General features: G+C 41.7%; 1 protein-coding gene across 1 annotated transcript in view; it reads right to left on the bottom strand.

Annotated features, from left to right (window-relative positions):
* Positions 1-1,088, bottom strand: part of LOC106578544 (neuropilin-1a) — an 80,606-nt gene extending 79,518 nt beyond the window's left edge. The window contains 1 exon segment of the mRNA XM_014157488.2: positions 253-1,088. Coding sequence (XP_014012963.2) covers positions 253-319 — 67 coding nt within the window. The 5' untranslated portion in view covers positions 320-1,088.
* Between the last annotated feature and the right edge of the window lie 12,937 nt (positions 1,089-14,025).

Genomic DNA, 14,025 nt, shown 5'->3' with positions numbered 1-14,025 from the left:
CAAAGAAAGAGGGAAGTACCCTAGCACTAGGCTACTGTGCCCAAACGTTTTATAACATCTGAAAAATAGAAGCTCCACACTACAGTAATTGATCTGTGACAATGGCAGCACTAACCCGCAGGGAAGACAGGCAGGTGAACGCGTAACGAGTCAGAAAAACATCAGCGAAGGTTTAGAGACGGTTAATCCTTAAAAACATCAGGAGAAATAGTCTAGCCCAGCACAGCCGAGGGAATATCAGATGTCACTTACCATTTTTGAAAGCCTCAGCGACGAAGAAGATTCCCATTAAGAGGAACAGCACTAATCCACAATGCATCCTTGTTTTGTTAGAAACAAAATAAAATGAGGAAAAACGAAATAAAACTCCTCCCAAGGTTTTTCAGGTCCTGTTATTCTTCCTTATTTTCAAGCTTAGGCCGAAAGAAAACAAATAAAGCAGAAGTGTCTTGACTAAAGCAGTTGAAATGTGTCTGGATATGTCTCAGGTCGGCTGCTGTATCCTGTCATTCAGGTCCGGTTTCCTCTCTCTTCCAGTTGGGGTCCTCTCTCAAACACTGGCGTTGCCATTTCCTCCACACAAGTAGTCGGAGCGAGTAAAAGAATAAGTAGAAATCCCCGGCACCAGCACCACTCCCGTTTCAACTCCTTGGAAACGATGACCAGGCACGAGGTAATCCGTCGGCGCTAAATGGAAAGAAATATTGAGAGTAAGCAGCAGTGGTGGTGATATTCGTTTCAAAAGTGGGCACATTAGCAAATCAAGCTCGCGTTGTTCCCCTTCGCGCTCTGCTGATTCTCAAATCTGACAAGACACGAACTAGTAATACTAACATCTGGCGAAAGTCATTGCCATAATAGAGGCTTAAAACGATGGATACAACCCCTAAATTGCGACCGCTTTTCTTCTTTTGAGCGGCTGTGCTGCCTGCTTCAGCCTGGTTGATCGAGCCTAAATCTCAGAGGTCTCTGATTGGTTTGATTACGAATATGCATAGCCCAACCTATGGACGCCCCTCTCTCTTTAAAATCTGAGGTCTGCGTTCTTTTCCCGAGACTCCGTCTCACTTGCAGACTTCCAGTCAGACCTGAAAGTGACAGCGCACACGGGCGCGAGCTCTCTTTCTCTATCCCTCCCCTGTTGGAGATGGACTGTCACACTGTCACTGGCTACTGGGTGTCACTAAACTACGCTAACAAACAGCTCAACTGGAGGACAATAACATAGACCACTACTGCCTCCAAAACGTGTATTTGTGTGTGCCAAACGACCTCTCTCAAAAACGCTCCGCTAATTCTGAATTCAAGGGAGCTCCCTAGGAGAGAAAAGACTCTTTCAAATGCTATTTGGCATTCAATATCGAATTATCATTCTAAAGAAGAGATATCGATTTGCAATATGAATAGATTTTGACCATATATCTATTTTTACGCATCAATGGGCTATGTAGATGTCCTAATTGTAAAAGCAGTTAAAAGCACGAATCACGATAAAGCATTTATTAAAACGTCACATTGAGATTTAGGGGAAATTAATGGCAGTGCAAAGCATCAAGCAATTTGGCTTTTTAGACTCTCTGTCCTTATGGCACTGCACAAAAATAGGAATTACATTCAATATGAAATGCTTTCGACCAGCTGCTATGCTCACCAAGTCACAGGATAAAATACTCTGTGCAACTACTCTGACATGAATCCAAGGGCGCCTAACATTCCTTACATGAACTACAGAGTAATTCAACATTTCAAGCAATACAAAACGTGCCCGTTCCCTGCGTTCTATGCTGTTCAGCGGGATAGTAGCCCACTTCAATGCACTGTATTTTTTAACACCATGTGAATGAAAGCTAAGAGCACGCTTCGCTCAGTGTTCCTCATCTAGCAAAATTGTTCTGTCTCTTCTGAAGTCAAGCCACTTAAAGAAAACAAACTGCAATCACCTGCGTCTTGTAGACTCACTCACAGTCCCATATGTATCCAATATCGAAGCGAAGCCGTTTTCCGCAGGCTGACAGTATACCCTCTCTGTTTCTCTGTCAAAGTCTCCGCACCTCCTTCCAAATCCGTTAACCTCAAAAACAACCACAGGAAAGGACAGGTCTCCACCGCTGACGAGAGAGGAAGTCAATTCCCAATTATTTCCCCAGTCAATGAGTAGCCTGTAGTACGCTGGGGCCGGTCCGGGCAACCCTGAAGCTCAGCACCTCTCTGCTCCGCGCAAAGGCACGCACCCGCTGCCAATTCCTTCCCGGAGACTCAACTCAGCGTACACACAGCCAGCTATCCGCTGCTCTCACTAGTATCAAGTGAGGGATACGGGATTTGCGCTTACAATGAGCAGCACGGCACCGGTAAAAGTCAGTCCAAAATATCACCCGAGGTTAGAAAATGTCAATGTCAATATCCTATAGATCATTGATTGATTGAATGCATTGACTGCTTGACTCGAATTTAGCATTTCCTATTCCTCCCTCTGTACTGCGCGTCACGCACCTCTCCTGCGTGTGTGCTCAGCCACTGTAGCGCTGTTGAGAACACAGGCTTCGTTTGGAGTCTCCGGTGTCTCGAGACCCAGCCAGCCAGTCACACGCCCATTTACCAGGGGGTTGCTTCAACAATCGAGATGTAGATTCAACCGCCTGGCTGTCTTATCGCAGTCTACAGAATAGACTGAGTCACGTTGGATACTAGGACACATCTGAACACACCCACAAAATTAGCGCTGATAATACAACTGCCATTCATCTTACTCATACGTTCAAGGCTATTATTGATACTTCTTGTGTAATGATCTAGTAATAAGTAGCCATTGCCCCAAATTGCATTCTTACAGGCTATTGGGACCTCGTATGAACAGTATTCTTGAATTCTCACATTGAATGTGTTGAAATGTACAGTTATTATTGACCAGCATGTACCTGATCAATGGTGCAGTCTGGTCTGGACATATTTGGTAGCAGGTATACTCTTAGAAAAAAGGATTCCAAAAGGGTTATTGTGCTGTCACAATAGGATAACCCTTTTTGGTTCCAGGTAGAAACCTTTTTGGTTTCAAGTACCATTTTGGGTTACTAAATTGGTTTTAACTGCAACCAAAAGGGTTCCTCAAAGGGTTCTGATATGGGGACAGCCGAAGGACCCTTTAAGGTTTTATATAGAACCTTTTTTCTTAGAGTGTATAGAGAGACCTGGGCTCCCGCGCACGCAGTCCTGTGAGTGGAACTTGCTATTGGCCAGAAATGACCCGGTGTCATAATTTGAATAATATGGATATTGTGAACATAAAACAAATGTGAGTTATTGATTGACATGGTCATTTAAACAAGCTGAACTCCTATATGTCAACGTTTCAAATACCTTAGGAGGTTGTTTGGCTATTCATTAAAATAGATTTAACCCCCATTGCCTTCATATTGAAATGAATCATATCAAACGCCCGAAGACGACATCCCGCCCTGATATTTAGGGGGTGGAACACATTGACTCAGACTGCATTCTAAACACACCAGGGTGGCACCGAGGTTGGAGGGTCTGGGAGCAGGAGAGGGTGTCTTGGAGACGGACTCCTACAGAGAGCTCGCACGATAAAATTGAAACCCATAGGTTGAACCAAGCAGACACATTAGAGTGAAGTCAAGAGTAAGTAGTGCATTATACGGTGTGCAGTAGTGTGACCGCAGTAACCACAGTAACGGTAGCTCTCTCCGGCCTGTAGGTGGTGTCAAGAGAGACGACCTGCTGGGGAATTCCCATATGTCTAATAAGACTTCTATATTTACAAACAAGTGTAGACTTATGATTAGACTCTTGGGTCTTCATTTAATTAAAATCGCAATGCAGAAATAATTATTTATATTTTTCAGGGAAGGTTATCAAAATCAAAAAGGGTTTTTAATTCTTATACTTTTATACTGTCAATTAATTACATGATCAAAAACAATACACTATACCTTGGATCTTTACATCAGCTTTCTTATTATAAGACTGTAGAGAATGTAAGTATGTTTAAAGGCCTAACAATGCTAATAAAAGTCACGATACTGAATATATACAGTGGTATAAGGTACTTAAGTAAAACTACTTTAAAATAATACTTAAGTAGTTTTGTTTTTTGGAATCTGTATTTTACTATTTATATTTTTGACAACTTTTACTTTTACTTCACTACATTCCTAAAGAAAATTATGTACTTTTTACTCTAAACCTTTTCTCTGACACCCAAATGTACTCATTAAATGTTGAATGCTTAGCAGGAAATGGTCCAATTCACGCACCAATCAAGAGAACAATCTGGTCATCCCTACTGCCTCTAATCTGGCAGACTCACTAAACACAAATGCTTCATTTGTAAATGATGTCTGAGTTTCGGAATGTGCCCCTGGCCAACCATAAATAAATAAATAAAAACAAGAAAATTGTGCTCTCTGGTTTTCTTAATATAAGGAATTTTGAAATTATTTATACTTTTGCTTTTAATACTTAAGTATATTTTAGCAATTACATTTACTTTTGATACTTAAGTATATTTAAAACCAAGTACTTTTAGACTTTTACTCAAGTAGTATTTTACTGAGTTACTTTTACTTTAGTCATTTTCTGTTAAGGTATCTTTACTTTTACTCAAGTATGACAATTGGGTACTTTTTTCCTCCACTGTATATATAGCCTACCACTCCTCTTCAATTGCAAATATCAAATTGAGATGTTTTCTTACTGTGTTGTTTTGATATGCCATAGCCAAATAAAGGAAGTGGAGTAACATAAGACAATCACGACCCCAACTAATGGTCCACAGTCTTCTTAGTCTCCTTAGAGAGAGAGGAATGAGCTGCTTTATTCCAACCACCACTGGTAATTCCCCCTCTTGCAGATAACACTATGTTAGAGAGGTACTGGGCCCCTCTATCAAAGCGCCACTAACTAGACTTATGTGTCTTGTGGATAACAAGGCTTTGGAACAATGGGACAGGGTAATTTCACAATGGTGGCTGAGGCAGCTGCCATATCTGAAATGAAGGGGATTGTGAGGGAACAATGAGACAGCCATGTAAAAGATTTGCCCCTTCATATCCCACAGTAATCTTTAATACATTCCTGTGGTATAATTAGCCAAAGCACAAAGGCAGACATTTTCTTTTTTCCTCCTTGTGAGCTGGGCTGTCGGTCTAATTTCATTAGGTGAGCCTTGACTTCTGCTTGCTTCTTCTTCTTTCCCCGAAGAGAAGAGAACTGCCCAATAGACCAAAACATATGTTAATTTATTAAAAACAAACTCAGGGTAAGGTATTTATTTTCTAATCAACAGAAAAGAGACTATAGTCAGTCATTGAAGGCTAATCTGCTTGGAAAATTAAGAGTGACTAAGCAGCAGGATTAATGTAGACTGCATCCCAAATGGCACCCTATTCCTTATTTAGTGCCCTACTTTTGATCAGAGACATGGTGTACTTTATAAGGAATGTTATTTAGTGCCCTACTTTTGATCAGAGTCATGGTGTACTTTATAAGGAATGAGGTGCCATTTGGGACACAAACAGAATATGGCCACCAATTAGAGGGCCCTCCATGTCAGTTTTCCGATTACAGCTGCACAATAAAGGCGATATTTTCAGCTCTGCCCCCAAATGACTGGGTGTGTGGTGCCAGTCCTGATGTCATATCAAGGGTTTGGTATGGCACACTGAGCCCAGGAATTAATCATATGAACTGTAACGTTTTATGATAATATAGTCCGTGCCATAGAAAACCTTGATGAATATGTACAGTAATATTCATATTGGCTGTAGGTTTTTGTAAAAAATGGTGATATTTTGGACAGGCACTATGTTGGACAGTCACCTCTGTGTTTTAGCTTTACCTCTTCTCTCTTTTATCAGTATGAACCCTTATTGAAAAAATATATAGATTTCACATGTGATCTTATGTGAAGTTAATGTGATAACGTGTCAACATGTAAAAGCAACATCTAATAACATGAAACTTCACATGTGAAAACATTAGAGCACATGTGAAAACATTACAGCACATGTAAAGACATGATCTGATGTGAAATAAATGTGACAACATGGGGATGCAACATTTCAACATGTGATACGATGAAACTGCACGTGAAAACATTTGAACATTTTTCACATGTGAAAGGGCAAATTCGATTTTCACATGTAACTTCAAATTCCACTGTGAATCTGCAAATGACATGTGAGGTGAAAACATGTTATTCTCCTCACATGTGAAAAGGTGGTGTCACGGGCGTCGTAAGGATTGGACCAAGGTGCAGCGGGAACATGTATACTCATCTTTATTTATTTAAAAGAAGGAAAAACAAAAGAAACACGTATACAAAACAACGAACGACACTAAACAGTCCTGTCAGGTGCACAGACACAAAACAGGAGACAACTACCCACAAACCCCCATAGCACAAACACCCCTATACATAGGACCTTCAATCAGAGGCAACGAGGAACAGCTGCCTCCAATTGAAGGTCAATCAACAAACCCTAAACATAGAAATTGAAAGACTAGACTGAACATAGAAATACACTAACATAGAACATAGACCAAAAAACCCGGAACACTCTAAACAAACACCACTCTTACATAAGCACATAGCCCAACAAACCCCGAAACACTAAACAAACACACCCCTGCCACGTCCTGACCAAACTACAATAACAAATAACCCCTTTACTGGTCAGGACGTGTCAGGTGGTGTTAACATGTGAACTATATATTGAATACATGTGTGCATGGTTTCACATGTAAACAACTGACCTCACATGTGTCTCTTGTTTTCAGCTCAACATGTGAAAACAATTATTTCACATGTGAAACAGCAAATTTTAAATTTGTTTTTTTCTAAGAGGAGTAATAAAATGGTATAGGGTTTTTTTAAGGTAGGTGGTACACTGTTGAGATAAAAAAGTGTACAAATATTTAGTCGATGTGGAGCGGCAGGTAGCCTAGTGATTAGAGCGTAGGACCAATAACCGAAAGGTTGCTAGATCAAATCCCTGAGCTGATGAGGTAAAAATGTGTCGTTCTACCCCTGAACAAGGCAGTGTTCTTAGGGCGTCATGGTACTGTTCTTAGGGCGTCCCACTGTTCTTAGGGCGTCATGGTAAATAAGAATTTGTTCTTAACTGACTTGCCTAGTTAAATGAATGTGATAGTTACATTTTAACATGTGAATATGCAAATTACATTTTCACATGTGAATTTTTTGCACGTGAAAGTGCAATTCCACATGTGATTGGTAGGCTGCTGTTCAGCTAAAATAATGAATTTTTTTCAATCAATGACAGTATGATTTCATTTGACATGATCACTTAGTACTGACTTTCCAACATGACCCCACCTGGGCTTTGAACTCACAACCTCTGGATTTATTAGCATATCAGCATATTTATTAGCATATTATTCTGGCATATTATCCTGTTTTAACGTTATTCCCGAATCACTCTGATAAATATTACAGATTCTCTTAGTGTATTATACAAAGCTGAGATTTACTTTGAAGTCCAAAGTGTAGGAATACAGGTGAAATCAGTCATTGACACAGACACAGTGAGTTAGCAGGAATATCGGATTATTGTAAACCAAGAGGTTGTGAGTTTAAATCCCAGGTGACGACATGTTGAATTTGAATTACTGAGTCAACTATGTACTGTTGAAAACACTGCAGCTCTTTTGTGATGTTATGGGGGAAATCCTAATGAGTCATATTTGTTGGCAGGGCATCATGTGAAAATTTGAATACACGTGAAAGGTTATGTGAAATATCATCACGTGAAGTGTTCCAAAACCTCATGGTTCCACATGATTTCACCTGTCAAAGGTTATGTGATCATGGTGTTCTCAGTCAACAGATCTCAACCCAATTGAATACTTATGGGAGATTCTGGAACGGCACCTTTTCCGTCAATAAAACACCAAATGATGGAATTTCTTGTGGGAGAATGGTGTCGCATCCCCCTAGAGTTCCAAACACTTGTAGAATCTATGGCCAAGGTGCATTGAGACACTTTATGTTAGTGTTTCCTTTATTTTGGAAGTTACCTGTACTAGCTACCAATAAATGGCTTCTTGGTAGCTAGTTACGTGGATGGGAGATTGGGAACCTATCTGGGCTAGCTAAAACCAGCTTCATAAAATTGCTAGGTGGCTAGTAGTATTACAGAGAAACATATATTTTTTAAAAGGACAAATCTGAGGGAGCACGTATGAAGTGTTCCAAAACCACATGGTTTCACAAACTTCCACATGAAAAAGGTTATGTGATCACATGTGAAAACTCATGTGAAATATCATCACATGTGAAGTGTTCCAAAACCACATGGTTTCACAATATGTCACATGAAATCATGTGATTTTCCACATGTGAAATCATGTGGTTTTCCCCTAAGGTAAACAGCTGTAATGGCTGATGGGATATTTCCTCAACTATCTGCCACTGTTAAATATATGTTCCCATTTCTCCAGATCACGAAGTGGGATTTGGGGTGCAGACCATGAACTTTTAAAAAACCTAGTTACCTACTAATCAGAGCATGTGTTTTTTCTCCCTCCTCTCCCCATCACACGCCACAGTTAAAGACTGCTATTTTGTTCAGACAAGCTCTATCTGTGTTGTGAACGGGACACAAGCAGATTGTACAGTTTGGATTACACAGTGGTGAAGTGGTTGATGTGGTTGTTAGACTCGTTCACACTCTTGGCAGCTGTTGGTAATTATTTTCCCTAAGAACATTTCACACACCCCTGCACACAGACTTGGAGGTACAACTGTACATCTAGAACTACGGTTGTGTTCTAGGCTGTGTGTGCACGTGTGTGCACGCACGTGTGTGTGTGAGAGAGGGAGAGAGAGGTCGAGGGAGAGCATATACATATTTATGCGCATCACTCAATGCTGAACTTCTAGAACATGTTCAAACTTGAAATGTTCTGTCTGGGTCTGACAAAGCTTTCTTAGCCGGAGGAGAGAATTGTGAGTCGGCTCTTTTATAGTCAGTTCCTTTGGCTTTGGTTGCATCATGGGAAAAAGAGCGACTGAAAACTAGCCCTGTATGCTGAGTCCCACAGCACCTCCAGAAGATCAACGGTGGGAGTAATTGTAACAAAGACAGCGTTTCTCCTCAGAGGCTCAGCGAGTGAGTTGAAACTAAGTGTGCATGGAATTAGCAGAGGACGGAAACTCGTCTGAAGTTGAGAGACATTATGCTAATGAGAAAGCGAAGCAACAGTGTGCAGAGCTGCATGGTCGTTTTCAGGAGGAATGCCTAATTCAAACAAAGATAGAGGCACTAGGTGGAGTAGAAGGAGGAGGAGGAGGAGTAGAAGGAGGAGGAGGAGGAAATAAGAGTAAAATATGAAAATGACTTCATTAGAAAAATAAACATTTCCAGTGACATTTAGTGAAGCGGAGAGGATGTAAGCATAAATATGCATAATGTTGGCAGAAAAGTATTGAAACGTTTCTCAGGGGTAGAAAGAGAGAACGATGGCTCCGGAAATTAATGACGAGTCTGTGTGTGTGTGTGTGTGTGTGCACGCATCTGTGTGTATGTATGCATGCGTTTGTGTATCACACTGTAATTGGGTGCATGCTTTAACTTCTTTCACATTCAACTCCCTCTAGCAGCACCCCAATTTCACATCATCACAGACAGGAATTGCCCAATGCTCGACGCCTAATCAAGAAAACCTTTTTTTTGGACACACAGAAGACTCAAAGTTGTCTTCATTACTTAATTACATGTCTAAAGGCATAACGAGGCAGTATGGTGATTCTTTTTTAAGGGGATAGATTAGCTTTAACATTGTAGATAGATTGTGGCCTCCATCAATGTAAACATACAGTACCAGTTAAAAGTTTGGCTCATTCAAGGGTTTTTCTTTATTTTTAAATGTTCCACATTGTAGAATAATAGTGAAGACATCAACACAATGAAATAACACATATGGAATCATGTAATAACCAAAAAAGTGTTACACAAATCAAAATATATTTTATATTTTAGATTCTTCAAAGTAGCCACCTTTCGCCTTGATGACAGCTTTGCACACTCTTGGCATTCTCTCAGCCAGCTTCATGAGGTAGTCACCTGGAATGCATTTCAATTAACAGGTGTTCCTTGTTAAAAGTGAATTATTGGAATTTCTTTATTTCTTAATGCGTTTGAGCCAATCAGTTGTGTTGTGACAAGGTAGCATTTAACATTATCATTTAAAATGTACATTTTTCTCCACCGTCAAGAGGAGGGCCACTAAAACCAAATCTCGCTCAGGGCCCCCCAAAAGGCAAGAGCCGGCCCTTCTCCTCATCATCAAATGCAGAGAGAGAGGAGATAGAGAGAGACAGAGAGAAAGAAAGAGGGGGAGAACCCCTGAGAACAACCTAAAAGGGAGAGAGAAAGGGACAGACAGAGAGCGAGCGAGAAACAGAGATAGAGAGAGAGAAACCCCAAACCCCAGAGGACAGTCCTAATAAAAGAGGTGTAGATGTGTAGTGAGGGAGGGGAAGAAGCTGTCAGAAAGGAGAAATGTTATATAAGTCAATTAAATATTGTGCTGCATGACGGATATTATATTGCTGCTTCAGCTCTGCTCTGCTCTGCCCTGCTCTCCTCTGTCTGGGAGGCTGATTTGATTTCCCCATGAATCCGTCTGACTTGAATTATGAGCGATCACACCCTTTAAAATCACCTCAGAGACTGCCCTGGAAATCCGCCATGGAAACCCACTCAGACCAGGGATCAACATACTCTCTATAGTCTCACTTCTTGAAAAGAGCTGTGGTGGTTCTAAACAGAGTCAGTGTCCCAAATGACACCCTATTAGTGTGCTACTTAGGGAGTAGGGTGCCATTTGGGAAACAGATAATATCTCTGGGTCACTGCAGGGCATTATACTTTAAGACGGAAGTGTGATGTCATTAAATAATCCGTTTTCTGGCAAGATCAAAAACTGACCAGTGAAATAGACACCTTCATCCCGCCTTCCCCACCCTTCCCTCCCTCGCTCCACCTTCCCTCTATTCTTTGTTTAGTCAATAGAATTACCACAACAGGTGGTAAGGCTAGTCGCCAGTCACCCCCTTGGCCTAGCCTACATCTTACAGGAGGTTAATGTCCTACACAAGGGTTAGAAATGGAGCCTGAAACCTCAGCACAGCAAAGCACAATGCCTTGTGCCCCAGTAATTAAGTACAGGAAACCCCTACAATAGCAGCCTGGGCTGTGATGGTAAAGATTAGCCGGCACAGTGAGAGGACTACCGTGCAACATGACACCCTGCCCATTGAGTGAGAGCTAAAGGAGACGCCACTATTTCTTTTTGCGTATGTATGTGTGTCTTCCTGTTGGCATTAAGTATGTGCTGACTTCGGGTCATATGATGACTGTAATGATTTAGTGTAGGATCATTTACAGACAGGAAACTGACAGGACATGGTATAGACTCAGTAGACGAGTTTCCATTGAAACAGATAAGACCTCTTCTGATTAGTTTAACCTCATCAGGGAAGTGGAGGAGTCGGCCACTATCAGCACAGTAACAACAACACAGCATTTCCTACTGTCCAGAAGATTTGGACATACTCGTCAGAAACAGACAAGGGAGGTTTTTGGTTTGCCTCAAATTATGACAAGTTTAGGGTTAGGGATAGGGTTGGGCCTAACCCTAACCCTATCCCATGACAGAATTAGCTCAAAGAAGCTACTCGTTTTTCCCATTCGTACGATCTTTCCTATGAAAAATAGCCATTTTGTTCCGTTCCCCATGTCTCAGCGAGCCGTTATTACAGGTGAAGAGGGGATCACGCCTCTCTGTGATGGAACTCACTCCACAAGCTTATCATGACCCCTGAAGTTCCCTCTATCCTCTCTGTCAATATAGTTGTTATCCTGACAATGTCTCCGCTAAGACGAGCAAATCCATCTCGCCGGTGTCAGAGTGCGGCCCTCTGAGAAATCAGCCTGTCCGGTGAGACAAATAAAGATGGACAGGGGCGCTGCAGCTGTGGTACTCCCACTGAGGGGGACCCTAACACGCAAGGTTTTCTAAAGAAATACCAGAGAGGTCTCGGTGAAAGCAAACGCTCCAACTGTGAAAGCCTCTCTGAGCCTGGCGTAGCAGACGTTTGTTGATACAGGGTTGTACGGGTCAGCTAGAGGTTTAGTAAAGTATGTCTTCGGACTCACTTTTATGGAGGTTGTTTGTTATTTCTCTTCCTTTTTTTGTGAAGTATTATTTACTGTGTTAGTGGTAGGATAAGGGTCCCAAAGGTTGGAGAGAGAGAGAGAGAGAGAGAGAGAGAGAGAGAGAGAGAGAGAGAGAGGCTCTGTGATCTGCGCCTGGTGCTCCAGTGGAAGAGAAGGCTGGAGTGAGGGCAAAGGTCAAACTATGAAGTGTCCTTCATGAGGTCACTAAAGGCATAAGACTCTAAAAGACCAACCTCTCTTCTTCTTTTAATTGGGCAAAGGGACTCATGAAGTCATCCCATCAGAAGACTCTGAGCATGGTTTGGATCGGCAACAAAAGCGACAGCTCATCACAGTTAGCCATATTCTATGGTTAATTAGAAAGCTCTGAATGAAAGTGACTGTTTTACAAAGGCAAAATGGATTAGAGGGAGCGAGGGAGGTGAGCCGTGTTGTTCACAGAGATGCTTTGGTGTTATCGGTACAAGGTTTCAGCAAACAGTCAGAGAGCTAAACACATGTCCTGTTTTCACCAAGTGGATCCACACACATCTAAATGAGGGGGGTCGATACAGCTAAATTACGATCCAGGAGCATCACAGCTAATAATACAGACATACAGTATATATTGAAAGAGACATTAAAAACATCTAAAATATTTAAATGAGAAATTCTATTGTTGTACATTGTGTAAATCACATCTTCTCTGATGAAGTATTTTTGCATCATCATTGTCTTACGAAGAATAACCGCTCCTGCAAGCATAAGCTACAGCCATTGCTTGACATTGTGATGTTGTTGACCTCCCGTGACCCCATTTGTCTCAGGCAGAAGTGTCTGATCCAGTGATAGGTCTCCGCCTGGTTTATCAGTCTAGGCCTCTACGCCACACACACACGCACACACACGCACACGCACACGCACACACACACACCAGGCTGTTCATTACCTCAGGATCCTGCATTCAACCCTTAATGCCTCTGCACAGGTTATCACACCCAGACACGCCAGTCATAATCACAGCCAGGAGTCTTATACACACTCATATACGTTCTCAAAAGGATCTCTGTAAAATGAAGTGTTCAGGCCTCATGGTTTCTTGTCTAGTCTGTTTTCCCAATAAGCATAGCCTTCATGCAGGTGAGGATGGAGCGGGGCGGGGCTCTGAGGCAGGCGAGGACCCAGGCAGTGCAGCAGCTCAGCTAAGCAGACACTTCATTTGTCTTGTTCTAGCATTAGTTCATTGGCCACCGTCTGACCCAAGCAAGCATGTCCTTTATCGATTTAACATCACATTGCCTTTGGCAGTGATGCACGACTTGCAGCTGGCTGATCTGCTCTCATTTTGGTAAAAACTAAAGGATATCACATCGTAATGTTATGTATGTGGCACATCCAATTGATAGATTGTTGACAATGAGGACTGATGAGAATGGGGTTTGTTGGACTGAAGGCCGTTAATATGTTCCACCCTCTCCGCTCTGGACCCAGAAACAATATGTCAGACACAATCTCTCTTTAACAGCTATGTTGAAAATCAAGGTTTGACATTGTAATTCCTTAAGAATAGGCAAGAGTCCTTAAGAGTCTCCCTCTCTCGCTCTCTCTCTCTCTGCTCACTCTCTGTTTCTCTCTGTTCTTTACTTTTCTGTCTGAGACCTTTGAGAGGAATAACAAGGTTTATTTAAAGCATGTTCTCTCCTAGAAGACAGGTGTGTCCTCTCACCATTATGCAACGAGGCTGCTGAAGGGCATCTACAGCAGTGAAAAGAGGAATAGAACATACCGCTTGGGTTTACAAGTTTAATATAGACAGCACAAG

Source organism: Salmo salar, chromosome ssa19 (genome assembly GCF_905237065.1).
Source record: "Salmo salar chromosome ssa19, Ssal_v3.1, whole genome shotgun sequence".
Classification (NCBI taxonomy): domain Eukaryota; kingdom Metazoa; phylum Chordata; class Actinopteri; order Salmoniformes; family Salmonidae; genus Salmo; species Salmo salar.
This window is presented reverse-complemented; position numbering and strand designations above follow the sequence as displayed.